At 34.0% G+C, this 27432-nt stretch overlaps 3 protein-coding genes and 1 long non-coding RNA gene across 7 annotated transcripts; 2 read left to right on the top strand and 2 right to left on the bottom strand.

Annotated features, from left to right (window-relative positions):
* Positions 1-725: 725 nt before the first annotated feature.
* Positions 726-3820, top strand: LOC127933536 (glucosamine 6-phosphate N-acetyltransferase-like). Of its 2 annotated transcripts, none has more exons than XM_052530576.1 (6): positions 726-851; positions 1684-1847; positions 1937-1999; positions 2147-2274; positions 2431-2492; positions 2574-3820. In XM_052530576.1, the coding sequence occupies exons 1-6, from the start codon at positions 751-753 to the stop codon at positions 2719-2721; spliced, it is 666 nt and encodes a 221-aa protein (XP_052386536.1). In that variant the 5' UTR covers positions 726-750; the 3' UTR covers positions 2722-3820. The 2 variants fall into 2 exon arrangements, with proteins under 2 accessions (XP_052386536.1, XP_052386537.1); XM_052530577.1 differs by having other exon boundaries at positions 804-970.
* A 119-nt stretch (positions 3821-3939) lies between these two features.
* On the bottom strand, positions 3940-7753 carry LOC127933535 (serine/threonine/tyrosine-interacting protein A). The gene is made up of 11 exons (XM_052530575.1): positions 7503-7753; positions 6593-6625; positions 6293-6346; positions 6108-6205; positions 5950-6010; positions 5792-5828; positions 5586-5625; positions 5421-5471; positions 5241-5313; positions 5036-5129; positions 3940-4448 (listed from the first exon to the last, which is right to left on the bottom strand). Exons 1-11 carry the CDS (start codon positions 7560-7562, stop codon positions 4375-4377), a joined length of 675 nt encoding a protein of 224 aa, XP_052386535.1. The 5' UTR covers positions 7563-7753; the 3' UTR covers positions 3940-4374.
* Positions 7754-9412: 1659 nt separating this feature from the next.
* LOC127933479 (uncharacterized) lies at positions 9413-15849 on the bottom strand. Of its 3 annotated transcripts, none has more exons than XR_008147516.1 (7): positions 15706-15849; positions 15544-15608; positions 15396-15451; positions 14336-14442; positions 11353-11445; positions 11111-11240; positions 9413-11001 (listed from the first exon to the last, which is right to left on the bottom strand). It is a non-coding gene; the product is annotated as an uncharacterized LOC127933479 (long non-coding RNA). The 3 variants fall into 3 exon arrangements; XR_008147515.1 differs by having other exon boundaries at positions 15565-15608; XR_008147517.1 differs by lacking the exon at positions 11353-11445 and having other exon boundaries at positions 15565-15608.
* Positions 15850-23420: 7571 nt separating this feature from the next.
* Positions 23421-26892, top strand: LOC127933416 (cardiac phospholamban). The gene is made up of 2 exons (XM_052530416.1): positions 23421-23569; positions 25951-26892. Exon 2 carries the CDS (start codon positions 26029-26031, stop codon positions 26185-26187), a length of 159 nt encoding a protein of 52 aa, XP_052386376.1. The 5' UTR covers positions 23421-23569; positions 25951-26028; the 3' UTR covers positions 26188-26892.
* Positions 26893-27432: the final 540 nt, after the last annotated feature.

The raw sequence follows: 27432 nt of genomic DNA, 5'->3' as shown, positions 1-27432 counted from the left end.
GTTTTTGTTTAGACACTTGAGAAAATCAATAGAAGAAGGAAGAGAGATGAATTCCAGTAAATGCTACGGAGTATGTCTGAGCATGCATTTTGTACAGCCTGTCCTTAGAAAAGGTCAAGACAAGAAACTAAGGGTCAAGGTCTAGGTCAAGGTTGTTCTGGATAACATGACTTAGTTAACCCCTGCTCTGACAGGTTACTAGAAAGCAGTCATTTAAAACTACTAGATAGTAACTAGTAGTCATAATGTTCCTGTGGTAACAATAGCTGTAGTAACTTTGGTATTTTGCAAGTAATTATTTACCATAGTTACATTAATTGTAAAGGTTTCAACACGTAGGTAGTACAGTATCAGACACCTTTTCAGTTCTTGACAATCCTGTCGAACCTGACGGTGTCAGGTTTTCATATTCAACACTTCTAGCATCACAGAACCAGTTTGTAAACTTTATACTTATTCTGTTAAACGGCTTTTCCTATATGCAAATAAACGTCCACGCCCTCGTTAAACTCCGCGCCACGTCATATTCCACGCACGCAGACAGAGAGAGGAGGGAGCGATACCCATATTCTGACAAGCCCCGCCCTTTATCTGATCAGTATTTGTGAAGATTGGTCAGAGGCACTTCAAACTAGTCTCTGATTGGACAACTGAGAAGTCATTCATTAACTGTACGAACAACAGCAAATAGTGATTGGGTGGAGGGTAGAACGTAACGTGGTGGGGGTAATAACGCAGGCGGAAGTGTGTATGTCATGCTGGAACATTGAGGATCTCTGTAACTGGATTGGAGTTACTGGATTCATTCAAAGATTTTATAAAACGAAAGCGGTCAATATCCATATGTCTCCGTAAGTAAATTACAGATCGATCTTAGATAGGCTGCGCGAATCTACAACAGTTGATCTCGAGCTCTGTTGACATTTGACTGAACATACGGATGTTTTGGGGGGAATTACAGATTGAGAATGTAGGTAGATTTTGGATGTTGGAAATGAATCTAAATAATACAGGGACCTAATAATGTAAACTTTCTACACTGAATTGTGACCTTTGCCTTCATTAGTTGGGGTTGCCATAAACTGCTTTGAGATGATTGTATGCTTATTACTTGGAATATAATATTTTCTTGATTTTCTTGGTAACTTTGACTAATGAATGTTGAATGTTGTACTGTCATTCTTTGGAGTTTTGGTTTGTAATAATGACACACCTCGAAAAGAAATATATTTACAAGGTGTGTCTGGTGTTATTTTAGTATCATTGAGATACTTTTAAAGTTCTTATAAAAAATTATATATTTTTTTAGTTTTTTAATTGTCAGTCTAATGTTTATATAGTTAAAATATATTTTTTTAATGTCAATGTTATTTTAATGTAAATATTTAAATTTAACTTTATCATTTTAATGAAGTTACACTAAATGAAAATGAGAAATGTTTCCTTAGCATGAATTAAAAATTAAAAATATTTTTTTAATATTTATTTTATTACTGTCAATGTTTATTTCAAGTAACAAACATTTTTTTGTATGGTTTAAGTTTTATTCAACAATAATAGCAGAAGTTTGAATTTGATTTGTGTGTAAATGATCAAAGTCCGAATAAATTGTTGCCAGTATGCATTTATTGCCAGGGATTCCTGATCCATGATAAATTCATATAAAACTTTATTTGATTATAGGGCCTCTGAAATGTTGCTGGACGAGACTCCTCTGTTTGATCCTTCTCTGCTTCAAGAGCTGGACTGGAGCAGCAACACTGTCTCCTTCTCTCCTGCCATTTCTCCCTCTCAGCCTGGAGAAGGTCTGGTCCTCCGTCCTCTCTGTACTGCTGACCTAGACAGAGGTACTGATTCCCATTCAACAATCTGCCCACTCATGTTCAGTACTTCCAACAACCAGGATAAACATGTTTGTCTTTATTGATTTTTTTAGGCTTCTATAAGGTCTTATCACAGCTGACAGTGGCTGGGGATGTCACAGAAGAACAGTTCAAAGGTACTGCATGTTCCTAATGCAAAACATCTTGCATTTCTTCATCCATATATATATATATATATATATATATATATATATATATATATATATATATATATATATATATATATATATAAATTTATTTTTTTTGTACTTTTTTTTTTTTAGCAAATTTTGAACATATGAAGAAATCTGGAGACTATTATGTCATAGTGGTGGAAGACACAAATCTTGGACAGATTGTTGCCACAGCAACACTCATCATAGAGCACAAATTTATCCATGCTTGTGCAAAGGTACTTAACATTTTCAATATATTTGACTTAATATTTAATTATAACTTTAAATATGTATTTTGCAATTAAGCTTATTTTTTTTTCATGTTCATATGTATATATATATATATATATATATATATATATATATATATATATAAATTTTTGTCTCTGAAGAGGGGGCGTGTGGAAGAAGTGGTTGTGAGTGATGTATGCAGAGGAAAACAGCTTGGAAAACTGTGAGTTTGTTTTTTGAGACACTTTTACATTAGTTTTACTTTCAAAACAAGTTATTTTGAACATAATACTTTTGCTTTTAGGTTGGTATCAACATTGACTCTCCTCAGCAAAAAATTGCAGTGCTACAAAATAACGCTGGAGTGTGCCCCGAAAAATGTGGAGTTTTATAAGAAGTTTGGCTACTCTGCTTCAGATGAGACTTACATGCAGCGCCGGTTCTTTGACTAAATCCAAAAGAATCTTGAACATCATAGAATGTTTGCTTTAGAACTCTTAATCTGTTCTATTTTCTGAGATTAGACTACCTCGAACTTGCACCTTTTTAGCTAGCAAAAAAAAGAAAAACTTGGTAAATTGGTGACAAGTTTTGTCACAGTATCAAAATATTCTGAAATAATGCGTTTTGAATTCACTACAACACAGAACAATGCGCATATTCAAGAACGTCTCTAAATGTATGCAGCCAACATCAAGCACTTGCTTTGAAAGTTATTCAGTTGTCTGTTTAAAATGTGTTTTCACTTCACATAATTTGCTATAGAAACAGAAATCATGTCTGATCACATATAGAATGTAGTTTACATCGTCATTCACAATAAGTAACACTGTGGCCTGTCTAAGAGAAAAGCAAAACATTTTGTTTTATAGAAGGGCTTACATACTTGAATGTTTTCTAATGTAAAGATTTATATATAAGTACATTTTTTTGAAGAGGGAAAACTGTTTCGAACCCATTTAGTTTCCAAATATTCTTTTTAAAAAACAAGTTTGAGGCACATTTCCCTCTTTTTCTTAAAATGTTAATGCTGTGTTTTGTGCTTTATTCTCTTTAAAATACCAAAACTCAAATCACATTTTTCATTCTACAAGTGAGTACTATGAAAGCCGTATTGAAACGGTTTTTAATTATTTCAGTTTCTCTTGCAGGTACTCGTTTTCAACGTAGAAATCAGTAATAGAAAAAAATGTTTACATTTATTGTGCTTAATGTGTATTTTCTCAATTCTGGCTTTAGTCTTAGCCACTGGTGATAATCATTAGTCATGTGTAAAACCTAGATGAAGGAAAATAAATTATTTTGAATAATGAATGATGCAAGAATGAAAGCATATCTTTGTATGCTAAATGTCTTTATTTTTGTATTTTTCACTGATAGCCGACAAATTAGGGGCATTCAAATACTTTGTCTCATCTGTCAATCAACAGCCAAACATGTGGCAGTGATGGTATTTGTGCTTTTATAGCTGTTATATTTGATGTATCACCAATGAATGGCAAATGGGTGAATGGATGAAATGTTTAATTAAAAATCAATTATAAATCTCAAGTTTATAGTGTATTTCAATGAAATGCAATCATCATTCTGAATCCATCTACACCCAACAGTCTCATCATAGACAGTCATATCTTTGCACCAGGGATTGATAACATTAAAAACACAAGATGTAAGTAGCCATCTTTTATTGAGCAGTAGGATGTTAATTCTATGGCAAACGCATCTTTCCTTATCTCAGTCTAAATTCATTCCCCCACATAAAGACTGATTTATTCTACCATTTCTATGGCAGTAACAGTCCCATTCTTTAATCCCATCCCCACCCAACCCAAATCCATCCAACAAAATAACAGTAATTCAAGTATCAAAAGTGCATTATTGCAATACTGTCCCGCTGCAAATGCAAAATGCTTTAAATACTATAAAACTGCAAAACATTTCAGTGCATTCAGCTCAAAAAAGAAAAAGAAAAGCTTCCCCAGCTCCAAGGGTCACGAGGAGCAGTCTCTCCCTCCCAGCCCCTGTACAAATATTTACATTTTTAATCCCAATAAAAATGTAAAAAGAAAAGTCCACTGTGGTTAAGCACTTCTTTTTAGTAAAGCCTATCCATTTTGTGCTGCTGTAACTTGCATACTCCCGAAATCTTCATCCTCTTCTAGTGTTCGCTTTAGACTTCCTGTAGGGAAAGAAAGATGATATTAAAAATGGCCATAGTATGTATAATGACCTTGTTTCATACATTACTAATGTACAAATTACAGAGCTCATTTCTATAGTACAATCAACCCAGTAATTTATCAGATTTAGAAGATGCTTTTATCCAAAGGGACTAAAAAATGAGTTACTAACATAACCATTAATCAAACGGAGCCAAGAACAAAATCAGATTCACAACACAAATAAAGAGTACAAGCTAGAAGAGAGATCAAGATAAATAAATAAAAGACACCACTAAAACAGTTGTTGTAAATGCTACAAGAGAATTCAGGCATCACAACACTATAACGTGCAGTATGAATAATTGAAAATTGCTAAATATTTTAAGCATTATTAAAGGAGTATTTTTTAAATATAAATTGAGTGTTCAATGTTTTTAGAAATCTAAATAAGCATATTCACTTACATATTGGCAATGAAAAAAATTATATATATTATATATATAGATATCAGCTAATGTAGTACCAATATACTATGCATTACTATTAGAAATGATTAAACTATTTACAAAATTAACCGTTTGGCCATAAAAGAATGTTCTCTTACCTGGCATCCCAGCTTGGATGGAGAAAGACCTGCCCAACTGAATGGGTGACATCATCTTGATGGTAAGCTTTGCAAGATATATTGCTTCATATTCCTTCATGAAAGCAGAGAGAGCATCCATTTATTATGTACACATTTATATAAAACAGGTATTGCACTTAATGCTGAATGAATTATTAATGCTGAGATTTTTTTTTAATCATACCTGTAGCTGATGAACAAAGCCTACATTGGGATTAATGCAAAATCGTCTCTCTTGTACATGACTAAAGGCATCCCTGCAAATAAATAAGATGACAGGATCTGCAAACTTCAAGACAAACCATATTATTCTGTATTAATATTTTTGGACATGCATGAACTGTTTCTCCACTAATAACTGTACCTGTATTTCACACCAAATGTCTCCATAAGGTAGGCAATAACTAAGGCAGCACTGGAAAATATAGGAGATTTTATTAAATCAAATCAAGACATTTGAAAATATTTTACTAATGATTTGAAGTTAAAAAACATTTGATTATGATTATGGATTTTGGTTTTGTCATACCTTCTTGATATCCCTGCATTTCCATGAACAAGTACCTTTCCTGCAACACAAAAATGGGCAAGACATTGAAATTATAATAAAATAAATGTTGTCGACACTGCAAACCTATTTTCTTTACAAGAAACTGAACCCAAGATTAAAACAAGGAAAAATCTAAATTTAATATTAAAAGTATAGATCAATGAATATGGAGAAACTTTCATTACCCCCTGTCTCTAAACATCCATCAATAAATTCTTTAGTCTATAAAGAGAAAAATAGATTATCATAATTAGACAAAACATTCACACTACAAATAAAAATGGATTAATAATTGGAGTTCATTGATTAATAATAGGAATTCATAAAATAAAGGACAGCTTACCATTGGGAAATACCTAATAATATTTTCCACAGGGTTATCTGCTATATCTAAAACAAGGTACCTATAAACAAATAAAAAACGCAAATTAGCTATTAGAAATAGCGAAGCTTTATACTCAAGTACCACACAGAAGAAAGCATATACAGAAATGAAAATACCTAAATTTATGAGGAAAGTTTGGCTTTATAAAGTTGGCCTCAATGTCTTGTCTGACACACACAATGTGAGTTATCCCCTGCTTCTCCAGCATTGAGAGCTGAAAGAGAGGATGAATTAATACAGGAAACCCATGGCACAGATCATTTTCATCATGACACATGAGAACAGTTTCTCTCTACAGTACCTTACTCTTCATAGCAGCTGAATAGGGGCCAAGAAACAGTCCTGGGAGGATTTCCTAAATCATGACACCAGACAGGTTTGGTAAAAGTCAACATTTGATGACAACGAGGTATGAAATGTGCCTAATAACGTAATAAGTTGACTCAACAAATAAAAAAGTTTATATTGAAGGTGGTAGCAAAAAGTTGAAAAACAATCTTCTGATTGAAACAATAATGTACTGTACCGCAAGTGCTATATCTGAACAATAGCCATGACAACATTAAAACATCATGTGCAAAGTTTGTTCATCATCACTCACCTGCATCTCTCTTCTCATTGGATATGCCCAGTCCTGCACAAATGGGATTATAAAATCTGATTATTAGTTTTTAAAGGCATTCTTACAGTTATAATATTACCTAACCACTATAATCATAAATTGCAGCCACACAGGTGATCCATATGATCCAAACAGATTATTTTTTTTAAAATAATCAGTTCTGTAATATTAGTGTTCAAGTTAGACCAAAACAAAGCATAAAAGTAAATGCACTTTATAGACTGGAGTCATATGATCACTTGTGGATCATTGTGATGTTTTTATCAGCTGTTTGGACTCTCATTCGGACGGCACCCATTCACTGCAGAGGATCCATTGGTGAACAAGTGATGTGATGCTAAAATACTTCGAATCACTTCTGATTAAGAAAGAAACTCATCCTAGATGGTGAACTACTCCATTAAGTGAAAAGTCTTGTGGGTAAAGATATATTATCAATTAATCAGATACAATTTTTTTTTGGTTGACTATATTCAATATTAGTATCGTACAGAAGGTTAGAGATGAATGACTTTTGTTAATAAATCGAAATCTTAAATTAAAGCAACTAAAGTTGGTTATTAATAGAAATTATCATATTATTAACATATTATTCCCACTATCATAATAAATACTACCCATACTACTTTTCCTGACTGTGAATGTTGTCATTTGTAATGAGAAATGCATGACTTCGACTGAATTGTTGTTATTCTAGTACACAGGCATCGGATGCACATGATAAATGCTCATAGAAACGAGTTAGTTAAGAGCTTTATTATATATTGAATATATCAGCACAGACCGCTGAATTTATTCATGCGTTTACACACACTAGTCAATCATGTAGTGTTTTGTAACAGACAGATTAAAGAGCGACTGTTGTTAGCACTGCGCTAATAGAACATACCAGCTGCTCTTCTTTGGAGGCGGGCAGGGACGGGAACTGGAGTTTATTCCCTTCGTCCATTGTGCGAGCGGTATTCCAGCTTTCAATAAATTCACGTCCCCTTTGATGGATTGAATATAAAAGACGAACTAAATACAAATAAAGTAGAGTTTATGGAGAAGCTCCGCACTCAAGCACGCCATGCTGCTTCCACCCGGAGCGGTCACGTGACACCAGAGCGCCATACGTCGGAAAGGGGCGGGGTCATGGGATGTCAGTCAATGACCATGATTCAATGTTTAGGTGTATAAATGCTAATCTGTGGACATCATTAAAAAAAGAAAAGAAAAAAAAACTATTTTTAGTGTTAAACTACGGTGCCCGTAAGGTGACTTGTTCGGTTTACTTAGTTTTGTCGTGACCACGAAACGCGAGATCATTTTGTCGAGGTAACGACATCCTTATGTAGTGGCCTCGAGATGCTATGTTGAGGGCATAATATGACATTAAATTAAATTAAATTTATGCATTTAGCAGACGCTTTTATCCAAAGCGATTTACAGTGCATAATAAAAAAAAATTTGTATCCATCCTACAGTCTTGTAAGTTTAACTGATAGTATTCCAAATATGTGTACATTATTATTATTATTAGCCTATTATTATTGGTCATATATTTTTATTTCGTTTATATAATTTTTTTTTTTGCTTCAATTTCGATCTCTTTACTTAACATTCTGAATACTTTTGTAAATAACAGCATAAATGCTCGACATTAACATCAAATGTCATAATGTAAATGCATAAATTTTATATGTATACATAATATAATAATTTCTTAATAAAAAAATTATTAATGATTCCATTTTCTGATAATCCCAGATATGGTCACATAGGTCTGTTTACCATTAAACTCGTGGGCACGAGAAATGGATGTTGTTCCCTCAACAATAACTAACTCAAACTGTAATGTGTGTTTGGCAAAACTAACTAAAATAAAATAAAATTATAGACTAAATGTCCTTAGTTTTCGTCTTTGTCAAAATGTCTTTCGTAGAACTAATAACGTTCAGCTGCATTTCCTTTCCCTGCATCTCTCCTTCCTTTCCCTGCGTCTCACGTACACGTGCGCGCGCACACACTGTTGGTTCTTTAGGTTTTTTACTGACACACATCACTTACACATTTTGGACTTACTGTTTACATATTTGTCCCAATATGTACATTTTATGTGCTGTTTTTATTTTTGAATTAATATTTTCTAAAATTGTATGATGTTTTGTTGAGTTATTATTACACAATACATATTCTGACCTTTTTTAATCTTGCCCCTGACAAACAACCCCAATTACGTAAAAAGACTAAAACTAGCACTAAAACTAAAAAAAAAACTAAACTAAAACTAAGCATTTTCAAAAAATAAAAACTAAACTAAACTAGCAAACACACTTAAAAACTAATTAAAACTAAACTGAATTTGAAAACAAAAAGTCAAAACGAAATAAAATTAAAAACTCATGGAAAATGCAACACTATAATAATCTTGGTCGTGACAGATCACTGTAATGCCTCAGTTCAAGACGCACTTGAACTGATAATCTCTTCCTCTGTTTTAGCAAAAAATAAACATGAATGAACATCATAGGGTAGCCTATCTTGTTTTAACAGCTGAAAAACAGTCCACCGATGTTAGTCTGGTTCGTTTGTCGGACAAAATGTCTGATTCAGCGTTATGATTGGTCAGATCGCCTGTCAATCAAAAGAAGTGTCGTTTTGTTATATATGAAAAGCATATTAATTAATTCATTCATTCAGTTAGTTGCAAAAAATGTTAAGTCTTGATACTTCTATGAGAAATATATATTTATTTGTTCTATATAATGTTGATACCATTTTATTTATCATTCTACGATACATTAACATCGTGCCCCTGTACTGATATGGCTTAAAACTTCATGGTTGGTGTACTTGGATATGGTAACTTTCGTAATGTCACAATCTCTTATAACAGCACACCAAATGCCCTAAAATGTGAAAATCATAAGAAAATAATTTGTAGGAATACAATCCTTGTTACATTGCTAAAAAAAGATTTCAAAAGGTTTTTTGGAAGGTCATCTTTCAGTGACCAGTTATTAAAAGAACCATTTTTTTCTTAGTCTAAAATATATTTAATATACATAATATACTTTTTACAATGATAAATACGTTTTTGTGCAATTAAAAGGTTCCATGGATGTTCACAGTTCAACATGGAACCAAAGATGTCACTAAAAAAACCTTTTTGGCAACAACAATACTCAAGACACTGACCAGACATCAGAATATTTATTGAAAATCATCTGTTAAACTTTCTGGTGACATCCAGTGAACAGGAAGGAGACCTTCACACATGTCACGGGCCAATCCCAAATCTCCTATTTTAATGACCTTTTCTGGATCTGTGTAGCTTCTTACTGACACCAGACAGTTCTTTAATTGCAAAATATCCCTGTGTGTATTAAATATAGTTTAATTAAGATATATTGCATTCATGCATTTGGGAGGCACATTTATCCAAAGAGATTTACAGTACATTGCATTTAAGGTGTATTTTTCATGTATGTATTCTCTGGGAATAAAACCCATGATTTTGCTAGCTACAGGAATGCATTAGCACAGTATATAAACACATCTTTGTTCCAAAGCATATTCACTGGATATAATACATTACTGTTTAAAAGTTTAGGGTCAGTATGTTTTTTTTTTTTTTTTTTTTTTAGAAAGAAATGACAATGGATTAAATGAATGAATTAAATTAAGTGAATGAATGCATTAAATTGCTCAAAAGTCTCAGAAAAGGCATTTATAATGTTATACTGTCCTTTTGAACTTTCTGTTCTTGATTGAACTGCTTGATTTCTAAAGGATGTGACACTTAAGTCTGGAGTAATGCTGAAAATTGCAATATTTTAAATTGTAATAAAACTGTACATTTGATCAAATAAATGCAGCACGGATGAGCATATGAAACTTCTTTAAAAAACATGAAATAATCTCACTGACCCCAAACTTCTGAAATTTTTTTTTTACAGCAGATCTCAGTAATGGGCCCTTTTATACTTTACTTTCTCCCACAACACTAATTAACAGTGTCATTGTTAATTAGCCATTTGCTCTAGGCCAGGGGGCACCATCATAATTTGTTTTGCTCCATTTGTTACCTATTATAATCATATTTTCAGCATGATTCTGAGAGCAAACATGTCTTTTACCTCATCAAATAAGCTTCTAAGAATATGGTTTTCTCATTGTCTCTGGCATCTTTCACAGCGTCTGTGAAGAGATCGGTTTGTGACACAGTGTGTGTGTGTGTATACCTTGACAGCCACTCTCCTCTCCAACTTCACTAATTTTGGCTGCCAACTGTAACTCTTTCATAAACTTCTCCAAAGGCACCACTACCCGACAACCTCTGAAGCTTCAGACAGTCTCTTGGAAACACAGGAAGTGACTCAATCTCTCCTTGGGCGGGTACATAACTGGGAAATGTGGGAAAGTTGTTTAAATATCAACACATTTTGTGGTTTATAGATGCAACAAAATCACACTGAAAAGAAGCATTAGTTTGTAAGTGATGTTCCTGTGTACCTGATAGCATAGCAGGCATTACCAAGACCATATAAACATTGAAAATGCTCCAATTCCACATTTGAATGGACATGCACGTCTGTTTGTGTAACTGTCCCAGGATCCTTTTTCTTATGGCGTCTGTCCCAAACTACATCAACAGCAAGTGAAACAAATGTTGTGCTTTCAAATCCTCCAATTAATTTTAATATGGTGATTAAATAGACTTTTGCAAAAAGGAACTGTGTCATTTGTGTACTTACTGACTGCTGCGCGGATGAGAATAATTAGTGTAATACAGGCAGCAACCGATACAATCACAATAATTAATGTCATGTCACTGTCTAACGAAGTTCCTGCTGGGTGACAACCAGAGAGCAATAAAGCAATAGTTCAGCTAGAAAAGAAAATATGCTGAAAATGTTCTCACCCTCAACCATTCAATATGTAGATGAATTCATAGAGTTCATTGGAACAGATTTGGAGAAATTTAGCATTACATCACTTGCTCACCAATGGATCCTCTGCAGTGAATGGGTGCCATCAGAATGAGAGTTCAAAAAGCTGATAAAAACATCACAATAATCCACAAGACATTCATACGACTCCAGTCAATTAGTTAACTTTTTGTAAAGTAAAATGAAGTGTTTCTAAGAAACAAATCCATCATCAAGATGTTTTAACTTCAAACCACTGCTTCTGGACAAAATACCAGTCCATCATCCATGACAGTGCTTACTCCAATGAAAAAGTTCATCCCCTGTTGTCCATTCACAGCAAAACATATTTGTTTAGAACTGTTTTGGACTGTTTGCGATTGTAAAGGGTGCTTGATCTGTGCATATTTCTCCCTTGATTCAGATGGGACAACCTTTTCATGGAGAGAAAAAAAAATGCATTATTTGTGGATGATTGTGAGATTTTTATCAGCAGTGGACTTTCATTTTGATGGCACCCAGTCACTGCAGAGCATCCATTGGTGAGCAAGTGTTGTAATGCTAAATCTCTCCAAAGCTCTTCCAATGAAGAAACAAACTCATCTACATCTTGGTCAGCCCTTATGCATATGTTGTTTTTCTTAAATCAGCTGCTTTTGATGTTCACATTGAGCTGTTTGTTCTCATCCAACCAAATGAATCGTCCGCTGTAGTAGCCCACTTGATGATCTGTGATTTGAGATGTGGTCCATCGTGCAAATTCTACAGGGTTAGACTTCTGCTTCCTTTGCTGGTACATTATTAACAGAATTTAGGCAAATCAGAAAAACTGAAGATTTGTTCAGTTTTGAATGGTTGAATGGTTGAATGGTTGAGGGTGAGAACATTTTCAGTTCTCCAGTAGATGGCAGCAATCAATCCCTAAATTAAGAATCTTTTGATCTGCTTGGAAAAATATCTCAACCCCATGACCAGATATAGACCCTAAGATGGCCATTTAGCTATGGCTAGCTTGTTTACAATGCATAACCATAGATGAACATGAAGAAATCATCCTCTTAAACAATGCTGTTTGCTTCAAAGTTAATGTTTGTGTAGATCGTAATGGGAAATAATCCACCCACAGATGGGGCATTGAGCATTTGATCACTTCTGTCATGATAAACAATATCTTGTTGGGGAAACGGACCACAAAATTGGAGACAGAAGGCATTTTTATGATGCAAATTATCTCATGTTGTTGGTCAGAGATGTCTAGAAGAGGAGGGCTACAATATATTCCACTACTCAGCAATAAGAAAAGCCAATTTGACAAACACAGTTTTATTTTTATTTTATTTTTTTATTAAATTACACTTTACTTAAATTTGTCAAACTAATAAAATATTGAAATCTATAACTTCTCTAATGGAGCTGCTTCTTTGGTTGGTAGAAATAAATATAAGAGTATCATATTATAATATGATACAAAATACTGCAATGCTGATGGTTTACACAATGGTTTTATAGCTTTATATAAAAGTAGAGACTGTGCTGAATAGTTCGCCCAAAAATGAAAATTTGCTAAAAATGTACTCACCATCCAAGGTGTGGTTGAGTTTGTTTCTCCATCAGAACAGAGTTGGAGAGATATAGTGAAAAGCTGTGTTTTTGTAAAGGCATCAAGGCTTTTGTCTGTAATCCATCTCCAACAAAAAATTCCCTTGTTGTCCTCTCACGTTAAAATCCTTAAAATATTTTCGTCTGTAACCAGCTTGAACTGTGCAGAATTCTCCCCTGATTCAGATGAGATTACTTTTCTCAGTGTAAAGCATGTTATCATAGACAACATGTATTTTATCTGAAAGTAACATTTTGAAATTGAAAACACATTAAGAATGATTTTGTTTAATACGAACAAGCAGCATTTAACTTCAGTTGATGGACTCATCATGAGTCGTGTGGATTACTTATTGTGATGTTTGTATCAGCTGTTTGAACTCTCATTCTGACGGCACCCATTCAGTGCAGAGGATCCATTGTTGAGCAAGTGATGTAACACTAAATTTCACCAAATCTGTTCCGATGAAGAAGTAGTATGAGTAACTTTTTAGCAAATTTTCATTTTTGAGTGAACTATTATTTTCAATTTGTAAACACACAAAAAAAAAATCTTTTACAATAATGCACTTACAATGAAAGTCTAGGGCAAGGCATTCCAGAACAGTTCCATAATAATTATTTAAGTGATTTTGTTAATAGTTCTGTACAAAAACACATTATATTTGACCTTCAAAGTTTTCTAAATGATAAATTTTGTCCCTAATTAATACTCATAAAGTCAGTCTACATTCAGTACTGTAACCTCCTGTGTGGCAGTGACATTTCCAGCCCCTTTCACCCAGATACAAGTCCCTTCAGAGATATAAATGCGGTTGGAACTATAGTGCACTGCCACCCCTAAAAAAAGCAAGGACCATCTACACCAAAAGGTACATCTTATTGCTTAAAAATTGCTCTTTCAAAGAGACTTTAAATTTAAGTAATAACTTTGTCTCATATGTCCTTACAATAACATGGTAATTGTTGACAAAGTATGGAGCTATAAAAATAATGTGTACAGTATAACTTGGTCTTGGGAATTTAGAAATTTAGAGAATAAACCTTTACTGGAGCTTTGTTTTAGGAGACAAATAAGTTCTCCATTTAATCTTCTTACTGTCTGAAGAGAAACAACTGAGATATTGAAGTACTGCATTTGTGATTTCTCTGTCCTATGGGCATTCTTATGTGGACATGTTTTATATTTATTGATTTGGAAAGAACGGACCTGTGATGTTGCTCTTGATTAGACTGTCTGCAAGAAATCGGTATCCTCTTCTCTCATCCTTAATGAGTTCCATCTGGATGCAAAGACCCACCGGCCTCCATTCTGCTCTGAAAGTCATCACAGATGGAGCAATAAGATTATTGTTTATCTGAAGTCAGAATGCACTGAAAAACATTAGCAGAATGGTGAAGTACTGCGGTTGCATGAAGCTTAGCATGATTTCGTCAAGTAGGGCAAGCTTTTGGATTAATTACCTCAGATTTCAAGTTAGGTTTAATGCCAACTGATGTGCTTTTTCAGTGTTGATGTCAGTGTATCAATATTTGCAGCTCATAGGTTATGCTTTTGACAAAAGTCTTTTTTTCAATAAAAACAATTCTGTAAAACCAGCAATGTTTCTATATATTTCTATTTTAATAATATTTTTTAATGTTTCTGAAGGATCATGTGATACTGAAGACTGGAGTGACGATACTGAAAACTCAGCTTTGGTTTTAAATTAAATTTTGAATTGTATTCATATTTTATAATATTACTACTGTATTTTGATCAAATAAATTCAGCCTTGGTGAACAAAAACATTAAAAAGTCTCACTGACCCCAAACGTTTGATGGTAGTGTATATTTGTAAAGTAATTTACAAATATACATTACGGTAATATCTTAATACTGAATTGGATTTAAGCTTATTTTATTGATAAAAAAAAGTAATAATTGTTTTTGTATATAGTAATGAGAGATTTAGGATAAATGTGTTTGAAAATAATTTCATAATGAACAATATAGTAGTTACTAGTCATTCAATTATCCATTAATTTCTTAACTGAAAAAAAAATATTGTTAGTTCCTTTTGATTTTCAAAATTAAATATGACCTGGACATTATTTGTACCCAAATGCATGTTGATATATATATTTATTATTAATGTACAAATGCACCATTTTAATTTGATCATCAACAAGACAAATATAAACATAAAATCATCCAGTAAATCTGTGCCCAAACCCCACTGAAGTCCACTGAAGAATATACACCACATCAGACTGATCCAGAGACTCACAGGTCAAAGTTATGTCATGAGATCCAGTCAAGGTGCTGTGAACAGACATGCAAAATCTGGACAGGAAGAACATGCATTTTTGTAAACCAATCAGTAAACAGATACTGAAGTGAAAGAAGCAAATAAATGGTAAACTTGATTACAAGACCTTGGAAGTAGTCCTACTCACTTTGGCAAATGGCATCTACACAGTTTGAAGCCACTTTTGTCTGTCTTGAATTACAATATTTCAGACATTAGCTCAAGTAAATGAGAAAAAAAAAATCAATACTTGTCCAGATTGCATATTAACAAATCTTAAAAGTCTTACCATGGGGTGCACTGAGGCATCAAGAAGCCATTTGTCACACGATGAAGCTTTGAAGAAATAACCAGAAACCAGACAGAAACGGGTGTTTTGTAAGAAGACTCTTGTGTCATATATATCCACGCAAACAGATTAAGCAGACTGAACTATAGCAACTCGATTGTAAAGTGTAGACGTTCTTATCTTTACAGTTGTCGTAGATTCAAGGCAGTGTTGTTTATTTTAAGGGTTAAAGTGCTATCAGTTCCAATGAAAGAAAAATGTGAATTTCATCAATAAGATAGTACACTCAATGCATTACTCATTATAGTATGTAAAGGTATTTAGGGACAGATTCACCATATCTAAGATAATTTACATAACCATCCAAAGAGGTATAGATGGGAAAATCTTAAAGTCTTTAAAATGGCACATACAGTATGAAGGTCCCGGATCATGTTATTTTCGCCAACTCTGTTTTATGGAGTTTTTGTCAAATGAAAGCTTGTTTCAGAAAGACATTTCATCAGGTGAACACTCAGTATGTTGTTAAACATTATAATCCAATGAACATACTGTACTTCTACCCCTCACAGCGTAATTTACATTCCTGTCAAAAATGAAATATGCCTCTACCCTGACTAAGGTCTACTTGTTTTCTATCCCTATCGACGTCATCTGTCACATAATGCCTAAAAACGTATTTTCCTGAGTTTGTAAAACCAAACAGAAATCACAATTATAAACTACCTGTAGAAATCTGACAAGTATGAAATTTGAAGAACAGCTGAAATGCTGAAATGATTTGCAGTGGTTATCAACATCATGTTATTCCCTCAGGTTATCAAAGTTTTACCTGACTTCACCTTTAGGGGGTGATGCTTCACAAAACCTTTACTCTAACTGAAGTCAGAGATGAATTATGTGTATACTTTATATAATCATTTTATGAATGTTAAGACATTTATCTATATTTACAGTATTTTTTTTATAGTATAGTGGTAGTGATCTGCTAAAGCGCACCTTGCCATAAGTCTCTGTTAGTACATTTCTTGTGAAACCTTGCTGTCTTAAACACAACAAATGCTTATTAAATATAGATTCTCTTCCAGAATGGTGATAAATAAAAAATACTGTCTTTCTATTCCAGTTTTTACACTTTGTTTAGGATGTGCTATTCATTTTGCACCACATCCACATTAAGTAACTTATGATAGAATTTTCATTTTTGGGTGAACTATCCCTTTAAGAATTTTCATGCAAGTTCCATGTTACAGAACATTAACGATTCCAAAATGCTGCATGTTTGCACAAGAGATTTGCTTATATAACCTATAAAAACAAGCTGACATTTACTGAGGACCAGGACTCCCTTCATTTTGATTAAACTAGAGATAGCGGTGTTGATCATTTGCCTTTTGAGTTAATGCATGCATGCAGCATGCAAAACATTCATGCGGCAGGAGGACCATGATACCTCCTCACTTGAGAGGACTTTTAGAGATGTGTCTAATTAAGCTACAGGTCCTTTTGTGACTATGCTGCTTTCAAATCCACAAACCCCCTGCGATTGACCCTGTGATGAGACAATGAACTTTAATCAGACCTTATAAATAGCAGAAATGTTTTTCCACTGTCTTTGTCAAGTTGTCTCCTAGCCAGGCTTTAAATATCACACGCTCAATTCAAAAGATCATAGCGTGAATGTTGAAGATTTATCCATATAGATGCATAGCTATCTGGGAGATAATATTATCCTGTTTGATAAAATTAAGATCCTACCCTCTACTTTTTTCTTAACATCACAATATGCAAATGCTTTTTTATGTTGAATTCAACATCATATATATCATATTTTTTTATGTTTTAAATTAAGTATCATATGCTCACCAGGGCTGTTTTGACAAAAAATGCAGTAAACTAATTTTGTTAAGGATTGTTAAGGATGTTAATATTCTCAAGAAGCATTTCTTAACATTATTTTTCTTCTTGTTAATATTATATTGCTGTATCATTTTTGTGGACACCATTATTTCTTTTTTCAAGATTCTTAAGGCACATTATATAAGCTGCATTTCAGTGGAGTATCAGTGGATTAATAATTTGGATGAACTTTGAGCCAAAGCCAATCCCTACAGCATAACATTCACTCCATACTGCTGCTTAAAATCACGAGGCCTGGGACAACATGTTTTATGGTTGGCACATAACTAGGAAATACTATACAGGGTCCTCCATCCCTGCTTTTTGACAGGCAGATGTGTCATCTGAGGCCATCACAGAATCATGAAGAGAAAAGTCATCTTTCTGCAAATGTTTGAATCCCTCACACCTGCTATAACACGTAATAGCGGGAGTGTTTGCAGAGCAGTGGGACCGCAGTGAATGTTTGTTTTGGGGGATTCTCCTAGGATCAACCCACAACAACCATGCAAATATCACTGTGCAAGATTTATTTAGAGGATTTGTGGGAACGAATGAAGTTTATTCTGGGTGACCCTCATTGGCAATATGCAACAAGAAAATCCCTTGCATGACTCTGACTGACAGTTCCTTCTCACTGAAACTGATTAAAAGTAAGCAATATAATAATCCTGAAGCTTATTTCTTGTTCTTGATCGTGTCCAGCTAATTTATCTCAGTCTCTATTTTAGGGTAGATGAGAATGTGTGTGTATAAAAATAGTTCAAAACATTATCCACAGCCTATTGCACAAAATCCCTCCAGAGAGCTTTTTTTTAATTTACAGAGCTGAGGGAAGTGTCTGTCCTCAGTTGATATGTGTTCATCTGTCTGCTTGTGTGCAAACCCTCCTAAAAAAGCTCACCCATAGATACTGTAGATATTTTACATGTTCATCACATATCATGGCCTCATCTAATTTCCATTTCAGCCTGGATATAATTTCTATTTCCATAGATTCATTTCTAGTGCCACAACAGGATGAAACAGCAGGGAAAAAGCAATGCTAAATGTGTTGCATATAAACCATATAATATGTAGATGAAAAATAAATAGGCTCATCAAAATCATAAAAGGGACAAGAATGTGCTTCTCATATCTTCTGATGTTGATGACAAAGGCTGTGCCTCTGTTTTGGTTAAACATCAAGGTGGAAGCTAGATGAAATAGGCAGATGCCAAAACGGAGAGGTTGCATGACATGTCATGCTCTCATCCTTTAAATCCATAAAAATGAATAAATATAACACTATGTAGAAAAATGAGACTGACTAGATTAAATATGGATTCACCAGTGAGAATAAAAAGGTTTGTGTTGACTGCAATGAGTTTAACACATTTAATTATTGGCTGTTGAAAGGATGAAATGACCAATTTCTGAGAAAACTTTTTAGAGACCTTTGCAAAAATGTTCTTGTTATGAATTTTGTTGCATGGATGTAGTATGGCTATAATACATTTTAACCTTTAAATGGCCCCAATTTCAAGAAAAATATTAAAAACTTGGTCACAACATAAATGAGAGATTGAAACTGTAAACCCTAACAATGTAATGAAATTAAGAAAACGTGAAATAATAGCATTATATAAAGTATTATATTATACACTACCATTAAAAAGTTAGGGGAAAGTTTTTTGTGTGTGTGTGTGTATGAGAGAAATATCTTGTGCTCACCAAGGCTGCAATTATTTGATCAAAATTTAATTTATTAAATTTATTTTTAATTTCAATTTTTATATATTATAATATATTTTAAACGTCATTTTATCTTTTGATGCAAAGCTTAATTTTCAGCATCATTATTACGGCCTTCAGTGTCACATGATCCTTCAGAAATTCAAGTAAACTGATTTGATGCTCAAGAAGCATTTCTTATTATTATCACTGTTGAAATCGGTTCTGCTGCTTAATCCTTTTGTGGATGTTTTTTTTTTTTTGCAGGATTTTTCGATGAACAGAAATATTTTGTAATATTATAAACATCTTTACTGTAACTTTTGATCAATTTAACTCAGCATTGCTGAACAAAAGTATTTAATAAGTATTTTTTTAAATAAATAATCATACGCACCATCACCCAGTACAGTAGCTTCTATAATATTATAGCAGAAGGTTGGAAAATGTAATAAATTTAAATAATAACTAATTAAATATTTTTTTGTTATAGCCCTTACCTGAAACAAAACAGCTTGAAACACAAATTTTGCATACCAACAAAATAAATCAGCATAATAAATCAGCATTTCAGCATTTTTTATAAGATGCTCCAGTTCCTGCTCAAATAATCTGTGTAAACTCCTAGAACTGAATCATTTGGCCATTTCTGCCATGCTGCAGCAGCCCCTTTACAGAATATCCCTGCTACGTGTCAGATGCACAGGCTCCATTCCTTATCCCGTGGAAAAGCTGCACCTTCCCTGACCTGACATTTGTGTTCAGAGCCATCCATCTGCCATCAGCAAGAAGTGTTGACAGCGTGGTCTGATGGGTCGTCTGCATCTTCACCTCCGACTGACACAATTTTCTCTCCGCAGCTGTGAGAAAACAGATGAAGCTTTGAAAATGGAGATCAAAAACAAACAACGAATAAACTACCCCACTAACCAAACTAATCACTTGCGCATCCTGATCCCTGTTCCCTTCTCAAACAGTGTGTGTGACCACCAACCATTTCCTAAATTTATACCAAGATGCAAGTAAATCCACAGAGAGAGATTGATAAATACTCTAGTAAATGTGTTTCTGGTTTTATAGTGCGTCACTCAAGATGGGATAAAACTCAGCCTCATCCACAGCTTAAATCATCCATCTGTGATGACACATGATTGCACTGTCACCTTCTCTTCAACAACAAAAATACAGTAATGAACGAGGAGGCAGAGCTACCAGAGCTCAGCTTATGCTGAAGAATCGCACACTTGTGCCCCTCATAGCTGCAGGACAGCAGGAGGCACGCCAAAAGCAGTGAAGTCGAGTCCAGAGAAAACAAAACCAGCTCACATTCCTGTACACATCCTTGGCTGTTAGATAACAGTGGTGTGCTTTTCAAATGCTTACCCCATGCTTGATTTAGGTTTTCCAAAGCCTGTAACACAACCCTTAACACAAAGTAGTCTCCACACACGGCCCTATTGTTTTTCTCAGCATCAACAAACTTTGTGTCATATCTCATTCAACAACTCTGTAAAAAAAAATATTTTTCAAAGCCCTTAATACAGATTACCAAAGTATGTTTTACAAGAGAATACCATTTCAGTCTTTCTATCTCTTGAAATCAGAATGAGCACCAAAAGGTTTGCATAAAATCACTTATGCAGCATACATTGAAACCCAGAGTAAATGTGAACAAAATGGGAACGGCTGGCTGAGGGGTTCCAGATAGGGGTCAGAGGCTCTCCAGACACTGGATGACTGCCTCCTTCCAGTCGGGGTTGGTGGTGTCTGGGAGCTCCGTGGGGCGATGGTATGTGATCCTGAGCCAGAACAACGTCACCAGGCTCTCCCCATCGAGGGAGCTGGCAAGGGCGAGCAGCATGAATGCCCTCACATAGGTGATCGGTCGTGACTCGCCTGAGCCACGGTGATAAACAGAGCCTGTTCCCACATGAGAGCGGGGAGGATCGAACAGAAAAAAACAAACAAACAACAACAACAACAAAAAAAACCTTTACAAAAAATGGAAAACAAACACGGGTTAGAAGGGGTTCTGCTTTCTGTCACGGTCTGCTATTCTGTCACGACACACTCAGGGAAGGAATGAGGAGACACAGGAGAATACGTCAACATATAATTTAATGGAACTAGCAACAGGAAACTCGCAGAAGACATTTAACAGCAGACAAAGAACTGAGAACACTTTAAATACAAGGACACCAATGGGAAACACCTGGGAGCAAATTAACTAATTAATCACAGCTGGAGATGAATACACTCAATGAAGACAAGAAGGACCAAATAAGTGCAAACAGGAACATACACGTGACAGTGTCATAGTGATACACCACATACTTTATCAATTAAGCAAAGTTACTAATTCACTAAAAATAGTGAATAGTTGATAAATACGAAAAGTTGTGACATTTGCCAAGTACTCAGAATTGGTGCTCTGCATTTAACCCATCCAAGTGCACACACACAGCAGTGAGAAGTGAACACACACCCGGAGCAGTGGGCAGCTATAGGTCCAGCGCCCGGGGAGCAACTGAGGGTTCAGTGCCTTGCTCAAGGGCACTTCAGCCGTGGGTATTGAGGGGAAGAGAGCGCTGTTCATTCACTCCCTCCACCTACAACTCCTGCCAGCATCGAGACTCAGACCTGTGACCTTCGGGTTACGAGTCCAACTATCATACAAATACAAAATACAAAAGTTAACAAACCATCTTATTATTAAATTAATAAATGAATTAAAACTACTTATCAGAGCCTTAATATATATATATATATATATATATATATATATATATATATATATATATATATATATATATATATATATATATATATATATATATATATATATATATATATACATATATATATATATATATACACTACTACTACTAATAATAATAATAATAATGGCAAATAATAATAAAAAATTATCTTCCTACAATGATTTTTTTTTATCTTACAGGAAAAAAGCTTAGTTTTTATAAAAAATATATAAATAAATACATTCATTATATATACACTGAACAAAATTATCCCCATTGAGGGAGCTGGCAAGGGCAAGCAGCATAAATGCCCTCACATAGGTGATCGCGATCTTGGAGACGATCTTGGAGGTGAAGATGCTGGATGTGAAGGTCCTGGGCTAGTGTGGTTTCACGTGGTTTGCGGTTGTGAGGCTGGTTGGATGTACTGCCAAATGCTCTGAAACAGCTTTGGAGACGGCTTATGGTAGAGAAATGAACATTTAATTCATGGGCAACAGCTCTGGTTTAAATTCCTGCAGTCAGCAAGCCAATTGCATTCCCCCTCAAAACTTACGACATCTGTGGCATTGTGCTCTGTGATAAAACTGCACATTTTAGAGTGGCCTTTTATTGTGGCCAGCCTAAGGCACACCTGTGCAATAATCATGCTGTCTAATCAGCATCTTGATATGCCACACCTGTGAGGTGGATGGATTATCTCGGCAAAGGAGAAGTGCTCACTAACACAGATTTAGACAGATTTGTGAACAATATTTAAGAGAAATAGGCCTTTTTTGTACATAGAAAAAGTCTTATATCTTTGAGTTCAGCTCATGAAAAATGGGGACAAAAACAAAAGTGTTGCGTTAATTTTTTCAGTGTGTGTGTGTATATATATATATATATATGTATACATTTAGAAAATTAAGTGGTTTTCACTTCTTGTTAGCCTTTTGGGGGTAAAATAAGTTTGGCTGAAATTTGGCTATTTATTTTAGACAGTGATAATTCTTTAAGCCTCAAAACTTGTAATATTCAGAGTCATATTTGTATTCATTTTGTTGTTATATTATATATATATATATATTTATATATATATATATATATATATATATATATATATATATATATATATATATATATATGTTTGTTTCATTTTAAAATCTAACAATCCTGCTCTATCACTCCTCTTTATTTACTATAAACTGAGTTTGGAAGGATAATGATCCAGCATTAACTTCCTTCATCAGTTGTGTGTCATCACAACAAACACTGGATGGAGAAGCAGATACAAACAGTTCAGTCCTGTGATCTTGAGATGGGATGTTGTTCCCTTTACATCTACCGCCCTCCCATTTTTTTTCCCCACCCCTTTCAGTTCCTCCTATAAACTTTGTAGCGTGTCCTGAAAGCCTGAGTGTCTACATGTATACATCCAACATTTTCCTGCTGTTTCACACTTTACCTTATATTTGAAAGGACTGCTTCCTCCTTGAGCTGCCATTTTACGGGTAAGAACAATACTTTAATCAAGTAAATATTAAGTTTAACAGACCTTGAATTGAATTATCACAGCTACTTCATTAAAATAATGTAAAAAATATTAGCTTTAATATTAAAAGATTGATTCTGAAGATTTCCACGACATTGCACGTTGTTTATATCAGAAAATAGTGAAAGAGACTGAAAATATATTCAAACCCGAGGGACACAGAGGAATGAACTGTCTAGAAAGAACACCAAAAGCACATTTGCATCCTGAACGGAAATACCACTTTCATAATATAAAATTTGTTTCCATGCAAATCAGCAAACTGAAAACAGTGGGTCAAAGTCAAACAATAATTTGATCAACTCTGATGCCGATGATGATGCTTTATTTATTTTATTTTTACTGTACAGCCAGTACAGAGGATCACTGTATAGTCTTTTGAAATGGAATAAAAGGCAAATCTAGTTTGCTTTCATTAAACTTCAATCCATCCTGATCACAGATGCTAGTGTTTACTTTACATCTATGCGGTTATAATTGTCACCGGATCACGGGACTGGAATGCAGAGCCTCCCCTGACAAACACTGGCTTTTGGAGCCTTTAAAACAAGATCAAGTTCATAAGGATCTGCTTTTGCTATTTTTACTTTTATCATCTAGCTGATGTTTGTTTACCCAAAGCAACAGTCCACATGGAGCTACGGGTCAAGAGCTGCACTCGAGGGCCATACGGGTGCTCTTTAAAATCTAGTTCAAGCCTAATACACAACAGCACTATGAAATACTGAAATTTCCCATCCCTTTTCTGAGCATGGGTAAACCAGGGAGAGAGACAGATAGAGAAAGACATGCTGTCTAACTACCTCGTCTCTTTAATGGTCAATTAACTTTGTTAATAGGAATGTTGTTCCTGGAAATTATTAAAGAATGTCTTACTTGGAAATAGTCAACAATTGATTGTCAATACATTCTTTCAGCTCCTGTTTTCCCTTTACTAAAATTGATGTACAAATATTATTTGTACATCTGTTTTAGTAAAGGTAAAACAGGAGCTGAAAGAGTGTATTGACAATCAATTGTTGACTACAATACAATTGAAAGATGTGTTGACATTAAGAGAGACTCGACTTTGTATATGAACTTAGTCTGGAATTGAGCACATAAATCTGGAGACAGCCGATAAGAGAATAGCTTTAGCTGTTAGACAAGTGGCCAATACTCACGAACGCATGTCGCTCAGCTTTTAACATGAGTGCCCTAAAGAGGGTAAGAGTACGACAGTCAGTGCTCTTCGAACTTTGTGTGCCGATAGAGGATTCATGCTAATGCAATCACTTTGGCAAATCACAATTATGCAAGACAAATGCATGAGATGAATAAAAAGAATGAAAATTGCTGTTAGATTATAAGATTCAGTTCTTTTTGTAATTATTAAAGAATTGCTAATAAAGAAAATTTTGACAGAAATTCACATGATCTCTACTATATATGGCATTTTCATGTAGTATTTTTTATACTTTTTATATTTGTTAATCAATTACAAATACAATACATGAACCCCCGATATGTGAATAATTAAATCGGGAAGGAAAATGAAAAGAAAAATGGCTTCATGTTTTGAATGAGTGAATAAACAAATAAAGTATATGTATTTTTAAATGAATAAATAAATAAATAAAATACATAATTTGTAATTAAATATAGACTTTTAATTATTTTTACCACTCCTCAAAATTCTTTATTTGGATTTTTTAAGAGTAAATCCCATAGTGCTTAAAAAATAAATACAGTTAAATAAATTGGATTTTTAAAATAATATTAATACAATAAATTATTTACTGTAATTTAATAACAACATAAATTGTATAAATAAATAAATAATATAAACAATAAGATCTTCCCTCGATAAAATTATGCATTTATCTCATAGGGTAAAAACAACTTTACGTGTGTGTAATATTGGTAGTTTATTTTATTCTTTGCATATTTATATTTTATATAAAAAAACGAATCTTTATTTTTGCTATATTTACCAAAAAAATTATGGATTTTGAATGTTTTATACATCTCGCTATTGCAAAAGAAAATAGTTATAAATATTTCAGTGGTACTTTATGCATCACTTTGATTTTATGTAGAAGTCATGAATACAAGAATAAGAAGACAGTGATACAGAATTATAGGCAAGGATGCAACATCACAACCTGAAAGGTGAAAAAACAACAACAGTGGACTGTAGGGCGAAACATGCATCAGAGGGTTAAATAAAGACTGAGCCACCCACATCAGAACAGATTTACTATAAATACTTTTGTGATCACCTTATATGTATATATTTTTTGTATCATCTTGTATCATCATCTTAAAACAGAACATTTTTCTCTCATTTTCACCATTAAGCACCACAAGAACGCAACAGCACCACCGTCTCCGTCCGTCCATTCCTCTCACTGCCACTACTCCACAGTCTTGATCAGGATGGAGAGGGTGCAGCACATGACACGCTCAGCCATCCGGAGGGCATCCAACGTCGAAGTGAACCCGCAGACCAAACGCAACCTTCAAGATCTCATCATCAACTTCTCCCTCATCCTCGTCTGCCTGCTGCTCATATACATCATCGTCTTGCTCATGTGACACCAAAACATGACAACCGGCCAATCACAAGATGCACTGCTCAAGATCTTGGACAATTTGGGGAAACTGAAAATGTCCTACTAATGATGTAACACGTTAAAATTTCATGAAATTATATGAGGGCAGCAGATATTTTTTCTCTATTTATGTTTGCTACATTCTTCCTATAAAAATAACCATATTTTTGACCTTTGAATGAGTAAAAGTCTCATTCACATATCTTTTGTATTTTTTTTATACATATATGTTTTATATATATATATATATATATATATATAAAACATACAAAATTATATGTTAGGTTAATTCAGATAGGTTTTGTATATGTAGACCTCACAGGGGAAAGCAGTCATCCGAACTGGTGTAGCTCACAAAAACATGAAGATTTAACATCAAAATGGCTGTAAATTCTGGCAAAAGTGTAGCTCCCAAGAGCAATCAGCAATTCCTTACAATTTCCTAAGTAATTTACGTGAATACCATCCCCCGCAAAATATCATGCTTGTTGTGTTGAAATGCAAAATGTATAGGTCAGTCCCGTAAATCATATATTATTCACAGAGGAACAGAGCATGTTGGCACTGATGTAAATCAACGGATTGTTTACACTTCCAGTTAACATGATTTGAGAGAGAGAGCAATAATGGGTAATTTAAGGATGTTGTAAAATGTGGCCAAAAAATAAAAAGAATGTTTGTTTTAAAAGTTCTGAGTGAATTTTTTTAAACAAAAGTAGCAAGAAATAAGCCATGTGTAGCCTAGATTCCTGTTCAAGTCATTGAAGCTGAAAGGCATAAAATGCACTGTAAAAAAATTCTTAAAGTGCATGTAAAGGGATAGTTCAGTTATAAAAAAGTATTTATTTACTCTCTCTCGTTCCAAACCTATATGGCTTTTTAAATAAAATCCACATACAAATGTAAATAATCTATTTTTTCATAGTTTATTTAAAGCTATAAATAAACCAATGATTATTGGGGTATAAATTCCTGATTAGCAATTTCTGAGTGAAAACTGTTTCTACACAATTTTTTTTTCTCAGTCCTATGACTTCAGAGGACGTGAAATATTATGCAATATACTGCAAAATATATTTAGCCCAATCTGATAGCTTTTATAAACAGTGGTGGTACAAAAAAAAGTATGCGTATTTTTTTTAAACTATTTTTGCAATATTTTGGCAAACTAACATCACTACTGACATCAGGGTGAGTAAATAATGACACAATTGAAGACATGTAGTCC

Source organism: Carassius gibelio, chromosome A17 (genome assembly GCF_023724105.1).
Source record: "Carassius gibelio isolate Cgi1373 ecotype wild population from Czech Republic chromosome A17, carGib1.2-hapl.c, whole genome shotgun sequence".
NCBI lineage: Eukaryota > Metazoa > Chordata > Actinopteri > Cypriniformes > Cyprinidae > Carassius > Carassius gibelio.
Note: the sequence above shows the minus strand (reverse complement) of the source record. Positions and strands in the feature narration are given on the sequence as shown.